Here is an 18,584-nt window from a genome sequence, read left to right on the forward strand (position 1 = left end):
TGTGTGGGATGAATTGGTGACCAATAGGGCAACGTTTGCATGCGAGCTTGTTGGCACATGGCCAGGAGACAGGTTATGAAGTTTACTGGCAGTTAGTAGGTTGATGTCAACGCAATTGACACATCATGTGCCCATTTCATGTCACCAACGATCAATGTTTCAAAAATATTGTAACACTGTGTTGCATCCCAAATGTCACTATTGGCTATACCCCTTAATAGTGCACTGTAGGTAATAGGATGCGTTTTTGGACGCATCCCTATGTATATCATGCGTAGGCAGGCCTACTCTAGAGAACTGTAAAACGCCCCTCCCTATTCTATGTGGGAGATGGCCTAAAATAGTCCGGGGTTCGCTTCTCCCCTCGCATACCAACCTTTCTTATTATACCTCCGTGATACAACAGAGGTAGAGGCAGAGGGGGTGGTTAGAAAACTGCATGTCCCAGAGATCGCGGCGGCAACCGAACATGAATCTAGGCAAGGGGAACATGGCAGCGCCGTCAAGCCAGTCATGTACAGCTCTGGAGCGGTCAATCCGGGAGCGGGTCCCGACGCTTCTCACGGACCTCTACCAGTTCACCATGGCATATGCCTACTGGCGTTCGGGCAGGCACAACGAGCCCGCCGTTTTCGAACTGTTCTTCCGCGACAACCCGTTCGGCGGCAGCTTCTCGCTCTTCTCCGGAATGCACGACTGCCTCCTGTTTCTGCGGAGCTTTCGATTCACTGACGAAGGTGAGATAATGACGTTAAGTTCTCTGTAGAGCAAATGTCAGTGAATAGCACTTTAAGGCAAAGAAAATTAGCCACAATATAATTTATATATATATTTTTATATAGCCAATGGTTTCCTTTCAATAATATTTATTCGATATATTTGTCACCTTGATTGCACAATGAGGAATAGAACCAATACCAGGACCCCTGGTGGGAGTGTAAATGGATAACACTTTATGTCCTCGGTGACCTTTGTAACCACTCCACTGAACTTCAACTGACACCGGTGATCTTTTCCTCGTGAGTCTCCTAGATTGTCAGTAATGCTGGCACCCTATTCCCTATTTTGTGTTCATGGACCAGTCAAAAGTAGTGCACTATATGGGGAATTGGGTGCCATTTGTCCCAGGACATAGCCAACCATGTTAAGAGGTCAGAGGTCTACTAGAGTTTAAAGTTACCTACAGACACTCACAGATCACTACCAGGTAATAGCCAGTGATAAACGGTAAGAGCCCCACCTGTTTTGAGCCTGTTTCGCTTTTTTTGTACCTGTTTTGAATGTTAGTATGGCATTAATAAGTGTCACATATCAGTTTGCAAACAATGTAAATAAAAATGTATTGAGTTAATAAAGCCGGACACAAACATGGAATTATTTTCCCCTTCTTGAGTAAGGCAGCTCCAAAATGCAGGTGTTTCAGCCTAGCTTAGTGCTTTCTGTGGTGGAGGGGCAGCCAGTGGAAAATACAACGCGTAGGAGTTGGTAATCTTCTCTAGTTGCACTGTGATTGGTTCAGTGTTCTGTCACTCATGGGGACACTACGTCACCGCAAAATCTACAGGGAAAGCTAGAAAGTTCAAGCCCCCTTGGGTGCTGCCATAGATTTACATTAGAAGTGCCCATCCGAGGCTTCCGGTATGGCGCAGAGCTGATCAGTCGTATCTTTTTTAGCTCCGCTACAAATTTGAAATAAATCCTGAAGTAAGTTCCCCCTTAAGCTTAATGTACCAAGAAAGGCGGTAATAGTTTATTAGCTTCCGAAACTCACAATGCCGACAGAGAAAAGTCACACCATAAAGCCAGACTTAACGAGTGAAAGTTTAGAGTCAGAGGACGAAGGCGCCGTGCTAGCTTCATGTGCTAGTGGTGGAAGCAGGACTGAGGCGATAAATACGTGCAGTGCCGTTAGTTCCGAAGATATCCTCAAGGCCATCAAAGATATGAATGCAGAATTCTCTATCAAATTCGAAAATGTACTGTCTGCAGTGGACAACGTTAAAAAGGAAGTCAAAGAATGTGCTGGGCAAATCTCTCAGACTGAGGTACGCATCTGGCTTAGGAAGACCACCAAAAACCCTGAAATGTCCATCCCTAACTATAACATTTTCCGACAAGATAGAACTGCCAAAGGAGGCGGAGTTGCAATCTACTGCAGAGATAGCCTGCAGAGATCTGTCTTACTATCCAGGTCTGTGCCCAAACAATTTGAGCTTCTACTTTTAAAAATCCACCTTTCCAGAAACAAGTCTCTCACCGTTGCCGCTTGCTATAGACCACCTTCTTCCCCCAGCTGTGCCCTGGACACCATATGGGAATTGATTGCCCCCCATCTATCTTCAGAGCTTGTGCTGTTAGGTGACCTAAACTGGGACATGCTTAACACCCCAGCCATCCTACAATCTAAACTTGATGCCCTCAATCTCACAAAAATTATCAATGAACCTACCAGGTACAACCCCAAATCCGTAAACACGGGCACCCGCAAAGATATCATCCTAACCAACCTGCCCTCCAAATACACCTCTGCTGTCTTCAACCAGGATCTCAGCGATCACTGCCTCATTGCCTGCGTCCGTAATGGGTCTGCGGCCAAACGACCACCCCTCATCACTGTAAAACGCTCCCTAAAACACTTCAGCGAGCAGGCCTTTCTAATCGACCTGGCCCGGGTATCCTGGAAAGATATTGACCTCATTCCGTCAGAAATAACACATAAAAAAACAAAATACTGCATAGTTTCCTAGGAACGCGTAGCGAGGCAGCCATCTCTGTCGGCGCCGGGTGTATCCGGAGTAAAACATTTAAACGTGTTAACCCTCGCAAGGCTGCAGGCCCAGACGGCATCCCCAGCCGCGTCCTCATGGCATGCGCAGACCAGCTGGCTGGTGTGTTTACGGACATATTCAATCAATCCTTATCCCAGTCTACTGTCCCCACATGCTTCAAGAGGGCCACCATTGTTCCTGTTCCCAAGAAAGCTAAGGTAACTGAGCTATATGACTACCGCCCCGTAGCACTCACTTACGTCATCATGAAGTGCTTTGAGAGACTAGTCAAGGACCATATCACCTCCACCCTACCTGACACCCTAGACCCACTCCAATTTGCTTACCGCCCCAATAGGTCCACAGACGACGCAATCGCAATCACACTGCACACTGCCCTAACCCATCTGGACAAGAGGAATACCTATGTGAGAATGCTGTTCATCGACTACAGCTCAGCATTTAACACCATAGTACCCTCCAAACTCGTCATCAATCTCAAGACCCTGGGTCTCGACCCCACCCTGTGCAACTGGGTCCTGGACTTCCTGACGGGCCGCCCCCAGGTGGTGAGGGTAGGTAACAACATCTCCACCCCGCTGATCCTAAACACTGGGGCCCCACAAGGGTGCGTTCTCAGCCCTCTCCTGTACTCCCTGTTCACCCACGACTGTGTGGCCATGCACGCCTCCAACTCAATCATCAAGTGTGCAGACAACACTACAGTGGTAGGCTTAATTACCAACAACTAAGAGACAGCCTACAGGGAGGAGGTGAGGGCCCTCGGAGTGTGGTGTCAGGAAAATAACTTCACACTCAACGTCAACAAAACAAAGGAGATGATCGTGGACTTCAGGAAACAGCAGAGGGAGCACCCCCCTATCCACATTGATGGGACAGTAGTGAAGAGGGTAGAAAGTTTTAAGTTCCTCGGCGTACACATCACGGACAAACTGAAATGGTCCAACCACACAGACACCTCAGGAGGCTAAAGAAATTCGGCTTGTCGCCAAAAACACTCACACATTTTTACAGATGCAAAATCGAGAGCATCCTGTCGGGCTGTATCACCGCCTTGTACGTCAACTGCTCCGCCCATAACCGTAAGGATCTCCAGAGGGTAGTGAGGTCTGCACAACGCATCACCGGGGGAAACTACCTGCCCTCCAGGTCACCTACACCACCCGATGTCACAGGAAGGACAAAAAGGACAACAACCACCCGAGCCACTGCCTGTTCACCCCGCTATCATCCAGAAGGTGAGGTCAGTACAGATGCATCAAAGCAGGGACCGAGAGACTGAAAAACAGCTTCTATCTCAAGGCCATCAGACTGTTAAACAGCCATCACTAACATTGAGTGGCTGCTGCCAACATACTGACTCAACTCCAGCCACTTTAATAATGGAAACATTTATTACATACATTTATCACTAGCCACTTTAAACAATGCCACTTCATATAATGTTTACATACCCTACATTACTCATCTCATATGTATATACTGTACTCTATACCATCTACTGCATCTTGCCATCTTGATGTAATGTATCACTAGCCACTTTAAACAATGCCACTTTTATATGTTTACATATCCTACATTACTCAACTCATATGAATATACTATACTGTATTCCATCCACTGCAACTTGCCTGCCGTTCTATACCATCACTCATTCATATTTTTATGTACATATTCTTATTCATTCCTTTACACTTGTGTGTATAAGGTAATTATTGTGAAGTTGTTAGGTTAGATTACTCGTTGGATATTACATTGTCGGAACTAGAAGCACAAGCATTTCGCTACACTTGAATTAACATCTTCAAACCATGTATATGTGACAAATAACATTTGATTTGATTTGAGGATGCCTGGTTATTCTTTAAAAGTGCTTTCCTCACCATCTTAAATAAGCATGCCCCATTCAAAAAATGTAGAACCAGGAACAGATATAGCCCTTGGTTCACTCCAGACCTGACTGCCCTTGACCAGCATGAAAACATCCTGTGGCGTACTGCATTAGCATCGAATAGCCCCCGCGATATGCAACTTTTCAGAGAAGTTAGGAACCAACATTCACAGGCATTTAAGAAAGCAAAGGTTAGCTTTTTTAAACAGAAATTTGCATCCTGTAGCACAAACTCCAAAAAGTACTGGGACACTGTAAAGTCCATGGAGAATAAGATCACCTCCTCCCAGCTGCTCTCTGCACTGAGGCTAGGAAACACTGTCACCACTGATAAATCCGCGATAATTGAGAATTTCAGTAAGCATTTTTCTACGGCTGGCCATGCTTTCCAGCTGGCTACCCCTACCCCGGTCAACAGCCCTGCACCCCCCACAGTAACTTGCCCAAGCCTCCCCCATTTCTCCTTCATCAAAATCCAGATAGCTGATGTTCTGAAAGAGCTGCAAATCTGGACCCCTACAAATCAGCCCGGGCTAGACAATCTGGACCCTCTCTTTCTAAAATGATCTGCCAAAATTGTTGCAACGCCTATTACTAGCCTGTTCAACCTCTCTTTCGTATCGTCTGAGATCCCCAAAGATTGAAAAGCTGCTGCGGTCATCCCCCTCTGCAAAGGGGGAGACACTCTAGACTCAAACTGCTACAGAACTATATCTATCCTACCCTGCCTTTCTAAGGTCTTCGAAAGCCAAGTTAACAAAGAGATCACCGACCATTTTGAATCCCATCGTACGTTCTCCGCTTTGCAATCTGGTTTCCAAGCTGGTCATGGGTGCACCTCAGCCACGCTCAAGGTCCTAAATGATATCATAACCTCCATCGATAAGTGACAATACTGTGCACCTGTATTCATCGACCTGGCCAAGGCTTTCGACTCTGTCAATCACCACGTTCTTATCGGCAGACTCAACAGCCTTGGTTTCTCAAATGAGTGCCTCGCCTGGTTCACCAACTACTTCTCTGATAGAGTTCAGTGTGTCAAATCAGAGGGCCTGTTGTCCGGACCTCTGGCAGTCTCTATGTGGGTGCCACAGGGTTCAATCCTCGGGCCGACTCTTTTCTCTGTATACATCAATGATGTAGCTCTTGTTGCTGGTGATTCTCTGATCCACCTCTCCAACACTCTACTCAGCAAATTGGATGCAGTCTATCACAGTACCATCCGTTTTGTCACCAAAGCCCCATATACTACCCACCACTGCGACCTGTATGCTCTGGACTGCACACTGTTGCCGGATACTCTGGACTGCACACTGTTGCCGGATACTCTGGACTGGACACTGTTGTCGGATCCTCTGGACAGGGAACTGTCTCCTAACTCTCGAGGCTGGGCTGACGCACTGGAAGCCTGATGCGTGGGGCTGGTAGAGGAGGTACCAGGCTGGAGACACGCACCCTAGGGCTAGTGCGGGAAGCAGGATCCGGCCGAAAGGAACTACTATTACACACTATAAGCCTGATGCGTGGTGCTGGTACTGGAACTGCCAGTTTGAAACCACGCACCCCATGCCTAGTGCGAGGAGCGGGAACAGACTGAATAGGACTAGGCTGACTCATTGGAAGCTTGATCCGTGGTGCTGGTACTGGTCGTGCCAGACTGGAGGTACCAGACTGGAGGTACGCACTTCCGGGTCACTTCCGGGTTATTGTTTTCCCATGAACACGGGAAAACAATAAACAAGAACGACTAGAAACTACATACAACACACAACTTCTGCCACGTCCTGACCAAATACTAAACAACTACTCCCTCTGCTGGTCAGGACGTGACAAGAGCCTTGGTCTGACACCATTAAAAGCTCATTTACCACCTTCACAAGTGCAGTCTCAGTGCTATGATGGGGTCTAAAACCAGACTGAAGCATTTGGTATACATTGTTTGTCTTCAGGAAGGCAGTGAGTTGCTGTGCAACAGCTTTTTCAACGTTTTTGAGAGGAATGGAAGATTCGATATAGGCCGATAGTTTTTTATATTTTCTGGGTCAAGGTTTGGCTTTTTCAAGAGAGGCTTTATTACTGCCACTTTTAGTGAGTTTGGTACGCATCCGGTGGATAGAGAGCCGTTTATTATGTTCAACATAGGAGGGCCAAGCACAGGAAGCAGCTCTTTCAGTAGTTTAGTTGGGATAGGGTCCAGTATGCAGCTTGAAGGTTTAGAGGCCATGACTATTTTCATCATTGTGTCAAGAGATATAGTCCTAAAATACATGAGTGTCTCCCTTGATCCTAGGTCCTGGCAGAGTTGTGCAGACTCAGGACAACTGATTATGTTATTGATTATGTGTAACAAAGTATAACTGTGTTATAGATGTGGAGTACCTGCGTTCCGTCCTGCCCCCAGCCACTGACCCCGCCTTCTTCTTGTTTCTACGGGAACTGGACTGTTCCGGTGTCACACTCCACTCTGTCCCCGAGGGAATGGTGGTCTTTGCCAGGGTGAGACAACGTCAGGGATCAAGGGTTATACTCAGGGTCATCCCCAGGCAGGGTTGGAATTATACATTGACTCTTGGGGTGCCCAATGTCTCTTGGGGTGTCTAATGTCTCTTGCGGGTGCCTGATCGGACCAGCCCCCCTGGAACTCGAACCATGCCCGCAAGGGTTACATTCATAGAAATATCATCTAGTCATTCTATTTCTATGGTTACACTCAGGGACGGTTCACCCCCAAGGGCCAGAGGTCAGGAGTTAGACTCGGACTCACCCACAGTGGTCAGGGTTGATGACTGAGTTGATTGATTCATTGATTGTGCTGCTCCTCTGTCTGAAGGTGCCTCTGATGGAGGTGTCTGGTCCTCTGGCTGTGGTTCAACTACTGGAGACCAGCCTGTTGTGTCTGGTCAACTACGCCAGGTAGGGACACACTTCTCCTTCAGCAAACATGAAAAGGTTTGGCATGGGCCCTCAAATCCTAAAAAAGTTCAACAGCTGCACCATTGAGAGCATATTGACTGGCTGTATCAATGCTTGGTACGGCAATAGGACTGCCCTCGATCGCATGGCGCTACAGAGTGTGGTGCGAACAGCCCAGTACATCACTGGGGCCGAGCTCCCTGCCACCCAGGACCTCTATATCAGGCGGTGTGACAGAAAGGCCCGGAAAATCGTTAACTCCATCCACCCAAGTCATAGACTGCTTTCTGTTGCCGCATGGCGAGCGGTACCGGTGCATCAAGTTTGACACCAACAGGTTCCTGAACAGTTTCTATCCCCAAGCCATAAGACTGCTAAATATCTAACAGAATGGCTACACAGACTATCTGAGTTGACCCTTGTATTTGATTTTTGCTAAGTCTCTATGCACACTCACAGGATTCTACACACTCACGCACACACTCTCCCAACCACACTTAACATACACATACATTTATATTGACTCTACACACACAATCGCATACAATCAGCATTTATGCTGATGCTACTCTGTTTATTATAATACTGATGCCAAGTCACATACACTAAATACACAAAAGTATGTGGACACCCCTTCAAATTAGTGGATTCGTCTATTTCAGCCATACCCGTTGCTGGCAGGTGTATAAAATCGAGCACACAGCCATGCAATCTCCATAAGTAGACATTCCATTCCTAAATGCCCCATGCACAAAGCGAAGTCCATACAGAAAGGGTTTGTTGAGATCATTGTGGAAAGGCTTGACTCGTCTGCACAGAGCCCTGACCTCAACCCCATCGAACACCTTTGGGATGAATTGGAACACCGACTGCGAGCCAGGCATAATCGCCCAACATCAGTGCCCGACCTCGCTAATGCTGTTGTGGTTGAATGGAAGCAAGTCCCTGCAGTAATGTTCCAACATCTAGTGGAAAGCCTTCCCAGAAAAGTGGAGGCTGTTATAGCAGCAAAGGGGGACCAACTCCATATTAATGGCCATAATTTTGGAATGAAATGTTTGACGAGCAGGTGTCCACATTATTATGGTCATGTAGTGTATCTACCTCTATCACTCCAATATCCCTGCACATTGTAAATATGGTATTGGAACTGACCCAGTATTTAGCTTCTTACTTTCTCATGTTCTTCTTTTTATTTCTTGTGTGTTTTTGTTCTACTTTAGGATATTTTTAGTGCTACATTGATATTGAGTACTGCAAGGATGTAATTTGGAACTCACACACACACACACACACACACACACACACACACACCTTGTCAACAGGTAGGAAAACTGTGTACTCCAATAGTGCATTATGGTAATTCTCTGTATCTCCCCTCTCTCTCCAGTCTGGTATGCAGTAACGCGGCCCGGTTCCGTCTGGCTGCTGGTTCCAGGAGGAAGCTGTTAGAGATGGGCCTGAGGAGAGCACAGGGGCCTGACGGGGGCCTCACAGCCTCAAGATACACATACGTCGGAGGTGAGGAGAGACACACACAAACATTTAAGGACACACACACACATATATATACACAGTGACCTACTCCTCTGTCTTTCTGTCTGTCAGGGTTTGATATGACCAGTAACGTACAGGCTGGCTTCCTGTTTGGAATCCCCGTGGCGGGAACCATGGCACACTCTTATGTCACTTCCTTTTCCTCCCTGGAGGAGGTGTGGCCTCAGGTGAGTCTCTCTGCCTCTGTGTGTCCTAAATGCCATCTTATGGGCCCTGGTCAAAAGTTGTGCACTTAAAAGGGAATAGGGTGCCATTTGAGACACAGTCTTTGTACTGACCCTTTGCATTGACCCTATGCTTCCACAATACACAACCTCAGAGAAAATAAATACATCTGTCAAGTGTCTCATAACATCAATTTATCAGTATTTTAACCATGGTCAACTGGCACCAGATTGCCTACATAGTGCACTAGTTTTGACCAGGGCCCTTAGAGAATAGGGTGCCATTTGAGACGTAGACACGCAGGTCATATGTACACACTTTTATGGGTCACTGTACTGAACTACCACTAATTAATTTTCTTTGAATAAAAACGTTTCCTAACCTTTTAATAACATGTTAATAACCACAATGTTGATAACCCATCAGTGTGCTATTTATCTTATGTGTATCAATGGAGGCTCCTCAGAGGAGGAAGGGGAGGACCATCCTCCTCAGTGAATTCCATTAAAATAAAAATGGTAAAACATTGAAAAAGTTATTCTTTTTAGATAAAACTATACTAAATATATTCACGTCTGTAAATAATTGATTAAAACACACTGTTTTGCAATGGTCTACAGTAGCCTCAACAGAACTCTGTAGGTTAGCACCATGGTGTAGCAGGAGGACAGCTAGCTTCTGTCTTCCTGTGTACATTGACTTCAATACAAAACCTAGGAGGCTCTTGGTTCTCACTCCCTTCTATAGACATACACACTAATTATAACAACTTACGGTGGAAGTCCTCCAACCTATCAGAGCTCTTGCAGCATGAACTGACATGTTGTCCACCCAATCAAATGATCAGATAATTAATCTAGTACTGAAAGCATAAGCTACAGCTAGCTAGCACTGCAGTACATACAATGTGGTGAGTAGCTGACTCAAAGAGAGAGAAAGACAATAGTTGAACAGTTTTCAACAAATTAATTTCTTCAAAAATGAAGGAGAAGCTGCATTAGCTAGCAAATGCAGCTGGCTAGTTTAGTTACTCAAACACCTGGCTCAAACAGAGGAATGCTATGTTAGCTAGCTGGCTATGACTATCCAACACAACACTGGAACTCTTCCAAATAACTGCTTACTGACTATACACTGTAACGTTACTGCATGATTATTGCGGGTTTACTAACGCATTAGTTCCATTAGCTATGGTGACTATGACGTTACTTTAGCTAATATGGGGACAACGATGTAGGCTGTGTGTAACAGTTATGACATGGTTTGGCTTGGAAAGTTTTTTTTGTCTGGTCACATACAGCTGATGTGTTGTTCATTGAAGTCCACAAACGAAGGAAAAAGGTGAGAGGAGGAGAGTGCATAGAGGCGAGAAGGAATACAATGTGGCTGCTATGAATGTGAACTGTGTTTATGTGTGATCAGGGGTGTATTCATTCTGCCGATTCTGTTGAAAAATGTTTCTTAAACGGAAGGAAACAAAACGGGGATAAAAACAACAGAATTTGTCCAATAGAAACTCTCGCTTGCAACTGTTTGACTAATGTTTGCATCCTAGATAAGCTAGATGCAGGCAAGAGTGTGCAAGGCGGTATTGAATGTGTCACTGTCTGTCCATGTGTCACTGTCCGTCATCTAAAAAATGTATCTCGACCTGTGTGCACCTGCATTAATAGGCTAGGTTGTATCAACCTCATGATGGGTATAGGGAAAATTAGAGTATCATGTAGTAGTCTAAACCTATCGGTGTTGTATTGAACTGGGTGAATGGAATATGAATGACAGTCATCCAACATGCTGTAATAGAAATAAGGCCATGCTCATGAAAAAAAATAGTCCTCCCTCATCATAAATGTCACTGACTGCCACTGATGTGTATATACAGCATGTTGGATGGTTGTTAATGTTTTAATGTTGTTTATTATCCTGACTGCACAAAAAATGTCCCAATTGAGACAATAAGGATATTGATTTCTATCTTATATTGATTGATTGGTTGAACTTCCTGTCTCTCCTGTCCAATTAGACGCTAGTGGCAGCAAACGGGGATCATGACAACATCGATCTGATCTCGCTGACCAAGGGTTGGCTGGGGCGTGTGTGTGAGCTGCTGGGGGTGGAATCTGGGAAGATCCATGAGGGCGAGCTGGCCGCCTTCTTGTCCTATGCCATCGCATACCCACACAACTTCCTGCCGGTCATCGACAGCTACAGTGTCACCTAGTAACCTTTCCCCCTTTGCTACTCTTCTCAACTTGTCTCGCCGCTTCTCTGTGAATGGGGACGTTCTTGCCTCGAAGGACAGCTTCTGACTAGAGATAGCCTATTCCAGTGTTGAAGGTTTTGTTACTAGCATTGCTTTAGGCCAGGCTACTACATTTCCTTCCACCTGTAGCCTGCTATAGCATTAATGCCATCTCTGTTGTGTTTCTGTTGTGTCCCTACACTAGTGGCCTAGTAAACTTCTCTGTTGTGTCCCTACAGTAGTGGCCTGCTCAACTTCTGTGCCGTGGCCCTGTCTCTGTTTGAGCTGGACTACAGTCCACTGGGCGTGCGTCTAGACAGTGGAGACCTCTGCAGGCAGTCAGTAGAAGTACGCCATGTCTTCAGACTCTGCAGCGAACAGTAAGGTCCTGTGTGTGTCCTGAAGCTGCGTCCCAAATGGCACCTTATTTCCCATTTAGACCAGGGAAAAGGTAGTGCACTAAAAATGGAACAGGGTGCCATATGGGGTGAAGCCTTAGATTAGTACCCTCTAGGGACTTTAATCTTAGTATAGAGGCTTTGAGTAAAGCATGTTTGAAATATCTCACATTTTATCTCTCTAGATTCTCCATCCCTGCATTCCAGTCCCTTCTCATAGTAGGCACCAATAACATCTCAGAGTACAGCATGGCCGAACTCAACAAGAAGGTGAGGAACCAGACAGACATTACAGAGGCCAGTGGGAACAGAAGAATGAGAGGACCTTATCTAGTTCTACCTCCTGTTATCAAGCCTCTCTCCATCTGATCTGTCTATTCCTCTCTACCTCCTCCCTCCTCTTCTCTCTCCATCTGATCTGTCTATTCCTCTCTACCTCCTCCTTCCTCTTCTCTCATCTGATCTGTCTATTCCTCTCTACCTCCTCCCTCCTCTTCTCTCTCCATCTGATCTGTCTATTCCTCTCTACCTCCTCCCTCCTCCTCTCTTCTCTCTCCATCTGATCTGTCTATTCCTCTCTACCTCCTCCTTCCTCTTCTCTCTCCATCTGATCTGTCTATTCCTCTCTACCTCCTCCTTCCTCTTCTCTTCTCTCTCCATCTGATCTGTCTATTCCTCTCTACCTCCTCCTTCCTCTTCTCTCTCCATCTGATCTGTCTATTCCTCTCTACCTCCTCCTTCCTCTTCTCTTCTCTCTCCATCTGATCTGTCTATTCCTCTCTACCTCCTCCTTCCTCTTCTCTTCTCTCTCCATCTGATCTGTCTATTCCTCTCTACCTCCTCCCTCCTCTTCTCTCTCCATCTGATCTGTCTATTCCTCTCTACCTCCTCCCTCCTCTTCTCTTTCCATCTGATCTGTCTATTCCTCTCTACCTCCTCCCTCCTCTTCTCTCTCCATCTGATCTGTCTATTCCTCTCTACCTCCTCCTTCCTCTTCTCTCTCCATCTGATCTGTCTATTCCTCTCTACCTCCTCCCTCCTCTTCTCTCTCCATCTGATCTGTCTATTCCTCTCTACCTCCTCCTTCCTCTTCTCTTCTCTCTCCATCTGATCTGTCTATTCCTCTCTACCTCCTCCTTCCTCTTCTCTTCTCTCTCCATCTGATCTGTCTATTCCTCTCTACCTCCTCCCTCCTCTTCTCTCTCCATCTGATCTGTCTATTCCTCTCTACCTCCTCCCTCCTCTTCTCTCTCCATCTGATCTGTCTATTCCTCTCTACCTCCTCCCTCCTCTTCTCTCTCCATCTGATCTGTCTATTCCTCTCTACCTCCTCCCTCTTCTCTCTCCATCTGATCTGTCTATTCCTCTCTACCTCCTCCCTCCTCTTCTCTTCTCTGATCTGTCTATTCCTCCTCCCTCCCTCCTCTTCTCTTCTCTGATCTGTCTATCCCTCTCTACATCCTCCCTCTTCCTCTCTCCTCTCTGATTGGTATATCCCTCTCTCCCCCCTCTCTGATCTGTCTATCCATGTCTCAGGAGAATGAGATTGATGTGGTTGGTGTTGGAACACATCTGGTCACCTGCACGAGACAGCCTTCACTCGGGTGTGTGTACAAGGTAAAAAGGATACCACACACACACACACACACACACACACACACACACACACACACACACACACACACACACACACACACACACACACACACACACAGCCTCTGCCCACCCTCTCCTCACTTTCCCTTTTTTATGTATCCATCATCTTCTACCCTTTCTCTCTCTCATTTTCAACCCTCCCCTTCTCTCTCTCTACATCAGTTGGTGGAGGTTCGGGGCAGTCCCAGGATGAAGTTCAGTGAGGACCCAGAGAAGAGTACTGTTCCTGGGAGGAAGGCTGTCTATAGGATGCTGGATACAGAGGGTGAGGAGTCACCCTCTACCATAGAATAACATATAGAATCCCTGAATTATAGGATCTCTGTGCCCTCCACTTACTATTTCAACACTCAACTAGCTACATCTCAATCTCTGTTTTCATGATACTTTTTCACTCACTCATTCTCTCCTTACTCTCTTTCTCTCTCTCGCTCTCTCTCTCTCTCTAGGCCACCCATTCTTGGATCTGTTGTGTCTGTGTGAGGAGCCTGCACCTAAGGCGTGTGTGGCAGTGAGGTGTCATCCTGTGGTTGGTAACAAGACCTGTCAGTCAATCACACCTTCTCAGGTCAGCTGTCTACGCCTGGAGGTCTACACTAAAGGACAGGTGAGCCTGCTGGACCCTGTCCAACACACACACACGTCTCAGCCAGAAGAGGACTGGCCACCCCTCTGAGCCGGCTTCCTCTCTAGGTTTCTTCCTAAGTTCTTCATAGCTTTCTTTGCTTTCTCTTTTGGGTCTAGACTGGGTAATTGTAAATCACTTTGTGACAAATGCCAATGTACAAAGGGCTTTATAAAATAAATGTGATTCATTGATTGGTATCTCCCTCTATTGAAGATCACACACCCACTGTGCAGCACAGCTGAGACCAGGGAGAAGGTTCAGAGCTCCATCCAGACCCTGCACCCCCGACACAAGAGACTGCAGGAGCCAGATTCTTACATAGTGAGTTTTAAGGTTTGTTTACTTTGTGGAGACATGGAACAACGCCGAGGACTAGATTCTCTTGGGTATTGGATAGAAAGGCATCTGACGCTCGGTCATAGTCATCCTGCATTTCGCCAATGTAAATGTACTCACCTTTACACACACACATATGCACGTACACACTTATATACTGTAAGGCACTAGGGATGGGTGGCGTACTCGAGCACCCGATTCAAGGTTTGTATTAATTTACTAATAATCAAATAAAATATTCCAAATTTATAAATGCAACTATTTAGCAGATTGAATTTATAAGCACTTTTTAGGGAGTATGTCAAGTGCAGTGAAAATATGTTTGGTTTTTAATTGTGTCAGAACAACCAGTAATTGGGACAAAAGATAGCATACCGCAAATTTGTTTGCCTTCAGCCCCGTTTCACACTTACATGCGTGTACTCGGAGCACAGACATTATTCCAAATGCCCATCCCTACTATGCACGTACACACACAGGTACCATCATAATCTAATGCTGTTCTTCCATGTTTTCTCCACCAGGTGGCAGTGTCTGAGAAACTCCATAACTTAATCGCTGAGATCAGAAAAGGCAGCAGCAACAACAGCAATTTTCTATTGGCCAACTGAGACATACAGGCTTCAGTCCCAAATAGCACCCTATTCCTTATTTAGTGCACTTCTTGTAATGCACTATGTATGTCAAAAGTAGCACACTTAATAGGGAATAGGGTGTCATTTGGGATGAGACCACGTACAGAGGGAGGGAGGAATCCTAATACTCTTTTAAAGCTTCATCCTAATTGTCTGGTCTCAATAGACCAATCAGGTCACACCATCTACCTATCCACTACTAGTACAGCCTGTGTGTCGGTCTGCTTGTGCTATCATGCCAACTCCTTGTTTCACAATGACAGAAATGCAGTTTTTTGTCTTGAAAAATGATCTGGCCATAATGGCCACGTGTACTCTTAAATCTCCACCTGGTACAGCCAGAAGAGGACTGACCACCCCTCTAGGCCTGCTTCCTCTCTAGGTTTCCATGAACAACTTTGTGACAACCTCTGAGGTAAAAGGGGCTTCATAAAATACATTTGATTGAGTTAACAGAAGCTTAAACAGATCTGGGAGCAGACTGCTAGTAGGATTTTCATAACATCCACTAACCATCCTATCTTGTGTTCAGTGGGAGAAAACGTTTGGAAATGGAGGAGGTGCTACCTGAACATACCCAATATACAGTACACACCCATTTAAAAAAAAGTTTATTGTCCAGTTTGCTCCTACTGAACATGACCTTTCTAGTGGTATAGGGTTTAGGACCTAGGGAAGATTGTGTTACTCTCAGATAATATAAATTATATACTGACACAGACTGACACACGGACTGATAGACTGCGACACATGGACTGATGGACTGACACAAAGACTGATAGACTGACACATGGACTATGTCAAACCTCAACCAAAAGCATATCATTTTGGCATAATGCTGGCATTTTGGAATACAGTTGACTGACAGCTATGAGTCGTGGTGTAGTTTAGTTTTAGTTTGGTACAAGAGCTTGACATGCCTTCCTGAAAACCCAGTGATCTGCACAAACAAGCAATGTCTGTTAATATAGCAGTGTTGGAATTGGCCTTAACCTGGTTCTACAATGAGATAAATGAACATTGAGAATGGTTGCATAAATGTCCCTACTATGAGCAATATTAATTGATAAGCCATTTTTTTAAGTTTAGAAAGATTGAATGTCTCTCTTTGTATGTCTCAGCCTGGTCTTGCTGATTTAGTTTTGGTTATTTTCTTTGGATTACGTTTCCTGAACCAGGCTATCATTTACTGTTCGTTTTTTTAGCATGGACATTTTGTATGAACCAAGCCTTCAATATCATGATCAATCTGTACCTGCCTTAACACATTTGTCAATATCATGGCCAATCTGTACCAGGGCGGTCAATATATATATATATATATATATTGTGAGCGGACCAAGTCATTTGGTGTCACTCTAAAGTGGAAAGGTGGAATAAACGAGTCCAGAGTAGGTTTTCTTGATTCAACACGGTTCTCTATTGAGGGATTTCTGACAATACAAACACTCCAACACAGTCAATGAGAATCTCCAAAGGAACAACATACATCTTCTTTAGATGACACAGGATCACATTACGATTATCTTCAAACTATAACAACAATCACATATTCATAACCGTCTTAATGGCTCTTCATGGATAGCACCTCTCTCTCTCCGTAGCCATTCTCCAAAGATAGTTTATCTTCCTCCCCTCTTGCTGGTTCCATCCTCCCTCTTGTAGGGGAAAGAGAATATCTCATTAGTACCGTCAGCTGTGCTTAATTGACTCTGGTTACCTTGTCTCACATGCCTTGTTGGGCTACTATCCGTGAGCCCAGCCTGCCCTCTGGTGGTCCTTCCACAATATATATATATATATTTCAACACTATGGGATTGGAATAATATTGTGAAAATGATGATAATGCTGTTTTATTGTAAGAGCTGTCTGAAATGTCAGCCTGTTTTAGTGGAAGAGCTGTCTGTAAATGTCAGCCTGTTTTAGTGGAAGAGCTGTCTAGAAATGTCAGCCTGTTTTAGTGGAAAAGCTGTCTGAAATGTCAGCCTGTTTTAGTGTAAGAGCTGTCTGAAATGTCAGCCTGTTTTAGCGGAAGAGCTGTCTGTAAATGTCAGCCTGTTTTAGTGGAAGAGCTGTCTGAAATGTCAGCCTGTTTTAGTGGAAGAGCTGTCTGTAAATGTCAGCCTGTTTTAGTGGAAGAGCTGTCAGAAATATCAGCCTGTTTTAGTGGAAGAGCTGTCTGTAAATGTCAGCCTGTTTTAGTGGGATGGAGTTTTGGCCTGCCTAGTGACATCACCAGGCAGTATAAGTTAATAGACCAATAACAAAGAGCGTTTCAAACCTCTCTGCCAATAACAGCTAGTCTTCAGGTTACATATCCCACCCATTAGGCTCGTCCAATTAGGCCCTCTAGATAGACCACTCCCAGACTGTCCTAGCTAAATTCTAGCTTTAACACATAGCCATAAAAACATACAGTATTGAGAATCCAGGTACAATTTGAACCCTACGTCCTTTTCAGATCCGTTAAAATTGTACACTAATTGTGTTTCTAGAATGACAAGACTAGTAACACTGATGTTGTACCGTCCAACCAGGCTGCTATCTAATTAACTATTTTCAAATACACACACTAGCCTAAACAGTTCAGGCAATCTGGACAATGTTGTTCAAACATTGCCATGGTGTTTGGCTGCCAATATTATGTCCTCTAATATAAACTGATTAGGTGTGTTGTTTTAAGTAGAAGTATTAGTCTACTAAATATAGTTACACGTATGTGATATCTGTGCAAAATGTGAATGTCTGTTTGTATGACAACATTGTAATGCTAAGATGTGTTGTTTTCAATGGGTGTTTTATTAAATAAAATCTGACAATGTATATGTTGTTGTAGACTAACTACAGGTCCAAGAACAGATTGCCTGAAAAGAGAGACAGCCGTGAGTGAGTGCAAGAATTTTGTTTGTTGTTACATTATTGTATACTGAACAAAATTATGAACACAACATGTAAAGAGTTGGTCCCATGTTTCACAAGCTGAAATAAAAGATACAAGACATTTTCCATACGCACAAAAAGCATATTTCTCTCAAAATTTGTGCACAAATTTGTTTACATCCCTGTTAGTGAGTGTTTCTCCTTTACCTGACAGGTGTGGCTTATCAAGAGGCATAAACATTATGCAGGTGCACCTTGTGCTTGGGACAAAAAAATGTAATGTGCAGTTTTGTCACAACACAATGCCACAGATGTCTTAAGTTTTGAGGGAGCGTGCAATTGGCATGCTGACTGCATGAATGTCCTCCAGAGCTGTTGCCAGAGAATTTAATGTTAATTTCTCTACAATAAGCTACATCCAATGTCGTTTTAGAGAATTTGGCAGTAAGTCAAATCGGTCTCACAACCGCAGACCTCGTGTAACCACGCCAGC

At 44.9% G+C, this 18,584-nt stretch overlaps 1 protein-coding gene across 2 annotated transcripts; it reads left to right on the forward strand.

Moving 5' to 3' along the window:
• The first annotated feature begins 333 nt into the window (after positions 1-333).
• Positions 334-18,034, forward strand: naprt (nicotinate phosphoribosyltransferase). Of its 2 annotated transcripts, none has more exons than XM_045687768.1 (13): positions 334-737; positions 7,049-7,176; positions 7,511-7,593; positions 8,984-9,114; positions 9,202-9,317; positions 11,339-11,535; positions 11,797-11,937; positions 12,141-12,225; positions 13,492-13,572; positions 13,774-13,876; positions 14,061-14,218; positions 14,453-14,572; positions 15,100-18,034. In XM_045687768.1, the coding sequence occupies exons 1-13, from the start codon at positions 440-442 to the stop codon at positions 15,184-15,186; spliced, it is 1,728 nt and encodes a 575-aa protein (XP_045543724.1). In that variant the 5' UTR covers positions 334-439; the 3' UTR covers positions 15,187-18,034. The 2 variants fall into 2 exon arrangements, with proteins under 2 accessions (XP_045543724.1, XP_013978757.2); XM_014123282.2 differs by having other exon boundaries at positions 336-737; positions 14,453-14,560.
• Positions 18,035-18,584: the final 550 nt, after the last annotated feature.

Source organism: Salmo salar, chromosome ssa10 (assembly GCF_905237065.1).
Source record: "Salmo salar chromosome ssa10, Ssal_v3.1, whole genome shotgun sequence".
Classification (NCBI taxonomy): Eukaryota; Metazoa; Chordata; class Actinopteri; order Salmoniformes; family Salmonidae; genus Salmo; species Salmo salar.